Here is a 7332-nt window from a genome sequence, read left to right on the forward strand (position 1 = left end):
CCTCTAAGCGAGCGCTTGTCTCCTCACAATCCACTGCTGTCACTGACACCTCGTTGGATGAAGACGGCACTTACACTGACCCCACAGGTTCTGACTCAGATACGGCTGATGGGGAGGGTGGTTCACATGTGGATGTTCCTGATCTTTTGGAGGCTATTAAGTTAATTTTACAGATTACGGGTGATCCCGAGCCATCCGTTCCTCCTAAGAAACCAGATAGGTTCAAGCGTCAGAAGGTGATTAAACAAGTTTTACCTCACTCTGACCACCTAATTGATATACGTCAGGAACCCTGGGAAAACCCGGGTACGAAGTTTGTGCCTCAAAAGAAGATGCTGGCTCGCTATCGCGCCAGAGCTGTCTAAGAATTGGGAAACGCCTCCTCCAGTGGACTCACATGTGGCTAGGATGGTGGTTTCCTCAGCTCTACCGGTCACGTCTCTAAAAGAGCCTAAAGATAAACGTGTGGAGGGTTGTCTGAAAGTGATTTACACCCTCACAGGTGCTGCACAAAGGCCCACTATTGCAGCTACTTGGGCTGCAGAGGCTATTGAAGCATGGGCCTTGGAGTTAGATGCTGAAATCTCCTCTGACCATGCTAGACAATGCTTGTCTTATATTGTCACAGCTTCTCGTTATATTAAAGAGGTGGCTTCTGATGCCGGTATCCTGGTAGCCAAGGCCTCTACTACGTCAGTCCTGGCTCGCCGGATATTGTGGCTGAGATCCTGGTCTGTGGATCTGGACTCTAGAAAAACCCTGGAGGTACTCCCTTTTAAGGGAGATATTCTGTTTGGGGAGGATTTAAATAAGATTGTGGCTGACTGGACTACTGCCAAAACTGCCTGTCTACCAAGTACTGCTCCTTCTGTGTCGAAGGCTAAAGGTACTTCCTTTCGCCCCTTTCGTCCTCCAGGTAAAGCAAAAGGTCAGGCGTACAACAAGCAGGCCCGCACTTCCAAACCTGGTAAGCCTAAGCCCAAAAGAGCCTGGGCGGCCCGTCAGCCAGCTTCCAAGACAGATAAGCCTGCCGCATGACGGGGCGGGCCACCCTCTGGGGGATCCCAGGGTGGGGGGTCGGCTTCTAGGGTATACCCAGGAATGGTTGAAGACCACTTCAGATGCCTGGGTACGGGAAGTCGTCACTCGAGGCTACGCCATAGCCTTCAAAAACCGACCCCCTCATCGATTTTGCCAGACAGATGTCCCGTTGGACAAGACAAAGGCAAACACTCTACATTCGGTGGAACAGACCTTCCTGGATACAGGAGTCGTAGTACAGGTGCCTCTTGCGCAGAGTGGCCGGGGGTACTATTCTCCGCTGTTTCTAGTCCCGAAACCGAATGGGTCCTCCCGGCCCATTCTCAACCTCAAGGCATTGAACAGGTTTGTGAAGGTTTCCAAGTTCCGGATGGAAACCCTTCGCTCTATAGTTCGGCCTTGGAACCTGGGGACTTCATGGTCTCCCTGGATATACAGGATACTTACCTGCATATTCCTATAGCAGTGTCTCATCAGCAATACCTGAGATTTGCGATTGGCAACTGCCATTACCAGTTTCGGGCGTTACCTTTTGGTTTAGCAATGGCTCCGTGAGTCTTTACAAAAGTCATGGCGGTGATGACGGTGGTACTCCGCCATCAAGGGGTCAGGATACTGCCGTATTTGGACGACTTGTTAATCCTGGAAAATTCCCCAGAACTTCTCCTGCGTCATCTAGATGTGACGGTCCAGTATCTGCAAGCCCACGGGTGGCTCATCAACTGAAAGAAGTCATCCCTGATCCCTGCTCAGAGCATGGTGCATCTGGGAGCACTATTGGACACTCACAACCAGCGTTTGTTCCTGTCTTAGGAGAAAGTCCTGAAACTTCAGGACAGGATTCGTTGCTTCCTATCTCGTCCGCAAGTGTCGATACATTCGGTTATGCAGGTGCTGGGCCTCATGGTGTCAGCATTCGACATGGTGGAGTACACTCAATTTCACTCTCGCCCTCTCCAGAGGCTGATTCTAGCCAAATGGGACGGCCTGCCTCGCCGGATCAGGTCTCAAATGATCTCATTGACTCCGGAGGTCCGTCTGTCGCTGCTCTGGTGGCTCTGGGACCAACAACTATGCAGGGGCCGTCCATTCTGGATATCCGACTGGGTCCTGTTGACGACAGATGCCAGTCTAAGAGGTTGGGGTGCGGTGCTGGAGCAACACTCCCTTCAGGGGCGGTGGACCAAGGAGGAGTCCCTCCTCTCGATCAATATTCTGGAGTTGCGGGCGGTCTTCAATGCCTTGAACCTAGCCCAGCATTTAATTCAGAAACGTCCTGTTCAAGTACAGTCGGACAACGCCACCACAGTGGCTTACATAAATCATCAAGGCGGCACTCAAAGCCTCCTAGCAATGAAGGAAGTCTCGCGGATTCTACAGTGGGCAGAACGCCATCTACCGGCCATATCGGCAATATTCATTCCGGGAGTCCTGAATTGGGAAGCGGACTTTCTCAGTCGTCAGGACGTGCATGCCGGCAAGTGGGGCCTCCATCCAGAAGTGTTTCAACTCCTAGTGGAAAGGTGGGGCCTTCCAGACGTAGATCTGATGGCGTCTCGACACAATCACAAGGTTCCGATCTTCGGAGCAAGGACAAGGGATCCTCAAGCAGCATTCGTGGATGCGCTGGCGGTACCGTGGAGGTTTCGGCTGCCGTACGTGTTCCCTCCGGTGTCACTCCTGCCCAGGGTAATTCGGAAGTTCAAGCAAGAAAAAGGAATTCTGCTTCTCATAGCTCCAGCGTGGCCCAGACGGCACTGGTTCTCAGACCTGCAAGGCCTATCGTCAGAGCGTCCAGTTCTACTTCCACAACGCCCAGACCTCCTCGTTCAGGGCCCCTGTGTCTACCAGGACCTAGCCCGGCTGTCTTTGACGGCGTGGCTCTTGAAGCTTCCATCTAAAGGGCTAAAGGGTTTTCTAAAGCGGTCATTCAAACTATGTTGCGGGCCTGGAAACCGGCTTCTGCTCGGATTTACTATAGGGTCTCGCATTCTTACTTTGGTGCGCATCTAACGATTATGACGCTTCCAAGTTTAGTATAGCCAAGTTGTTGGCCTTTCTTCAGCAGGGCCTGGACTTAGGCCTGCGTCTGGCCTCCCTCAAGGTTCAAATATCTGCCTTGTCGGTGTGGTTTCAGAGAAAAATTGCGACCTTAATTGATGTGCATACCTTTACTCAGTGCGTGTTGCGTATCCAACCTCCCTATGTCCCGCCTGTGGCTCCTTGGGACTTGTCGGTGGTTTGGAGGCATTACAAGAGTCTCCGTTTGAACCTCTTGGTTCAGCTGACCTTAAGTGGCTTTCCCTTAAGGTGGTGTTTCTGCTGGCTATTGCTCCAGCTAGAAGAGTGTCGGATTTGGGTTCCTTATCCTGTAGTTCCCCATATCTGATATTTCACCGTGACCGGGTGGTTCTTAGGACTCGTCCCGGCTATCTACCTAAGGTGGTTTCTTAGTTCCACCTTAATCAGGAGATTGTAGTTCCGGCACTTGTTTCTCCTGATCTGTCTCCCAAAGAGCGGTCTTTGGATGTGGTACGGGCTCTCCGTATCTATGTGAAGAGAACTGCTCCTATTAGGAAATCTGATTCTCTTTTTGTTGTGTTTGGGTTTCACAAACGGGGCTGGCCTGCTCACAACCAAACTCTGGACAGATGGATTAGAATGGTGATTGCGCACATGCTTATGTGAAGGCTGGTCTCTCTGCTCCTGATCACATTAAGGCCCATTCTACTCGGTCTGTTGGACCTTCTTGGGCGGCCCAACGTGGTGCGACCCTTGAACAATTGTGCAAGGCGGCTACGTGGTCCTCTGTGAACACGTTCATAAGGTTCTATGCCTTTGATACTGCCGCTTCCCAGGATGCTTCCTTTGGACGCCGGGTTCGTATGCCCGCTACAGTGCGTCCCCTCCCTGCTTTAGGACATCCCCATTGTCTATTCCTTGTGGAGCCCAGTGTACCCCGCAGCAGAAAACGAGTTTTATGGTAAGAACTTACCTTTGTTAAAACTCTTTCTGCGAGGTACACTGGGCTCCACAAGGCGCCCACCCTGACGCACTTTGCTTCTTTGGGTTGGTATGGCATTAGCCGTTGACACGTCTCCCGTCGTGAGAATGCGGTGTTGTGGCTACTAACCGTTGTCGTCTCTTTTCCTGCTACTGCATTGGACTGGTTAACTAAAAACTGAGATCCTGTGCAGGGAGGCGGGGTGATATAGGAGGCGGCGCTATGCATTCTGGGAACAGTCAAAGCTTTGAGCCTGTTGGTGCCTCGGATCAAGATCCTACTCTACACCCCATTGTCCATTGCTTGTGAAGCCCAGTGTACCTCGCAGAAAGTTTTAACAAAGGTAAGTTCTTACCATAAAACTCGTTTTCTTAAATATACTTACTCCTGTTCTGTCTCTGCCAAAGGAGAAGCAAGTCAACAATATGCGTGAAGATATATAGGGTTATGAACATGCATTCTTGGAATGTAAATCTTATGCTAAAAAAACAAAACAGTAGTTTACTGTTCAACTCATAGGGATCTATTCGTGAAGCAGTGAAAAAAGTGGAGAAGTGAGCCTGTGGAGAAGTTGCTCATGGCAACCAATCAGGTGCTTCGTACAATTGTATAGTATGCAAATGATGTTACTTCAATGCTGATTGGTTGCCATGGGCAACTTCTCCACTGGCTCACTTCTCACTGCTTCATGAATAGACACCTAAATAAGCTGCAAAAAAAGGTGTACACAGGGTTATGGTGCTCTGTGGACAACTAATGGCACTAAAATTAATTGCAACAATATTGGTTCAGACAACAAAATTGCTGTACATGTTATGGATGCAGGGGCGGATCCAGAAGAAAATGAAAGGGGGGGCACCATGATAGGGGAATAATAGTTATATTTACATGCAACTAAGACACGCGTGCTCCCAGATAAGGGGTGTTGTATCACAGGGGGCGTAGCCCCACAGAATACGCCATCAGGTAATGATTGGCTGTAGGAGCGCATCCTGGTTTATTGACAGTGTTTCACCCCGATGAAAAGGCAGATTGGGTCTTGAAATGTTGGTCACCTGTTCCATTAGTTATTAGTTGGTGGTGGCAGGTGCAGCATACCTTGTTTTGGGCACTGCACTGAGACTCAGACTGCAGGACACGAACTGCCCATCTTTAATTAGCAGAAGCAGCCAGCTGGCTCTCCTACAAGCAGCATAAGACATCTGCAGGACCGTCTTCTCAAAGCTGAGGCTGAGTTTGACTGCACCTAGCATGGTGGTAAAGGAAGTGGAGGAGGAAGCACTGGGATACTGTGCAGTGCGAGCTAATGAAGCCTTCTGAGCCGTCATAAGTAAGAGTCTTACTCGATGCTGACATTTGAACCCCGCGCCTGGGCTGGACTCTGGCCGGCTGGCAGTGGGGGAGGTAGGTTGCGGTGTGAGCAGGGGGAGGCTGGAGTTGCAGCTCCAGCCTCCCCATTGGTTACCACATGGACTTGCTGTTAGAGCCGCAACGGGTCCTAGTGCCTGCCGACTCTTTTATCAAATCTAACTGACGAAAATAGCAGTAGTGCTGCTGCTGTTCTCCCTTTGAAAAACAAAAGAAGTCAGAAACGACAGGGGGGGGGGCACGGGCCAGAGTGCCCCCTTCCTGGATCTGCCTATGTATGGATGGATTGTTAGGCATCCCCGACCATAATTTTAAAAAACTGTGCTGAGCAATTAACATGACTTTTGTAAAATGTATCCTGTAAAAAAGAATAAGCAAGTTGTTTTCATTTCTTCAGACGTTACTTTAATTGCATGAAAATATTGTTTCATATTTTTCAGGTAAGCTGAAGAGAAAGACAAAATCTGGTTACTGCGCTACTACTGTGAATTCTACCAATGACATACTCTGCGAACTGGATGGCACCATCCAAGAAAAACTGACGGAAGTTACACAAATTGTTACTAAACTTTAACCTGCTGGAAATAAACATGGTTTTTTTTTTAGTTTTATAAACTCTACATGCAAATAAATATTAAATAAATGTTTATTGTAAGTAATACGCATGGATCCTATTGGAGAAAAGTGCTATATAATCAGTTATTATTATTATTTCATAAAAATTAAAAAGTTTAGGTGATGTTTATCTTAGAACTAAATCAATGCAGAACTCATATCGAAAATCACTTTTTCAGTGATCTATGGCTTAAGAAGTGTGTTCCCCAAAGACCCCATAGCTATTTAAACAGAATTATGGAGAAGGGTGTGTATGTACAGGAAATGCAGGCTATAGGTTGTGACATGCTTTAACATACATGCCATGCACCTACAGCATGTAGTGACAGTGATGGAACTAGTGAGCGGTGGGCCCTGGTGCAACAATATCCTATAGGCCCGCCCCCCCCCATCCCCCAACATGTCACTGCATGCACCCCCCATCCTAGAGGAGAGCAGTCATCCTTTACTTACAGACAGTATCACCATATAATACACAGTGATTCAAAAGTCGCAGTACACCCTTTTGTTTCAAAAACTGTGCAGGAAATGGGAAAACTGAATACTCCAGTAAGGTATGGGTGAGGTGGGCTATCTTTTAGGGTATGTACTGAACATGGGCGCCATTTTGAAATCGGCCATCTTGAATTTAAGTCAGTTTTTTCAAATGGAAAGGGGGTTGTGTAACATGTCAAACAACATCAGAATTTGCTGAAAAGTTTATTGCTGCAAACAGATTTGAAATAGCAGTTATGGTTCAAAAGTGACAACAGTTTTGTTGCAGGTAACTGAAGATGACTTTGACAAAAGAGGAGAGAATTGAGGTCATTTTGATGTCTGGAGAACGAACGTCGTGTGCTGCGTTGCGGGCTCTTCATGAAGGATGCCAAAACCATTGTTGAGGTTGTCTCGTCAGTAGCACTTTTTGGACAACCATTCCGTGACTTGTCAGCCACAGTCCCAGTTTCTCGGAATTTGGAAATTTAGGCACCTGACAGTGTTATATGAAATTGGAGGTCTTTCTGGGTGCCGGTTGTTAAAATCTGCAGCTATGACATGGAAACTTTGTTCTCCAGACATCAAAATGACCTCAATTCTCTCCTCTTTTGTCAAAGTCATCTTCAATTACCTGCAACAATTTTTTTTTTACTTTTGAACCATAACTGCTATTTCAAATCTGTTTGCAGCAATAAACTTTTCAGCAAATTCTGATGTTGTCTGACATGTTACACGACCCACTTTCCATTTGAAAAAACGGAATTAGATCCAAGATGGACAATTTCAAGAGGGCGCCCCTGTTCGGTACATACCCTAAAAGATAGCCC

At 47.9% G+C, this 7332-nt stretch overlaps 1 protein-coding gene across 1 annotated transcript in view; it reads left to right on the top strand.

The window, feature by feature from the left end:
- SHISAL2B (shisa like 2B) overlaps positions 1-6032 on the top strand; it is a 189472-nt gene extending 183440 nt beyond the window's left edge. The window contains exon 3 of the mRNA XM_063963129.1: positions 5854-6032. Within this exon, the coding sequence (XP_063819199.1) occupies positions 5854-5987 (134 nt within the window). The 3' untranslated portion in view covers positions 5988-6032. The remainder of the gene's footprint in view (positions 1-5853) is intronic.
- Positions 6033-7332: the final 1300 nt, after the last annotated feature.

This window comes from Pseudophryne corroboree, chromosome 1, assembly GCF_028390025.1.
Source record: "Pseudophryne corroboree isolate aPseCor3 chromosome 1, aPseCor3.hap2, whole genome shotgun sequence".
NCBI lineage: Eukaryota > Metazoa > Chordata > Amphibia > Anura > Myobatrachidae > Pseudophryne > Pseudophryne corroboree.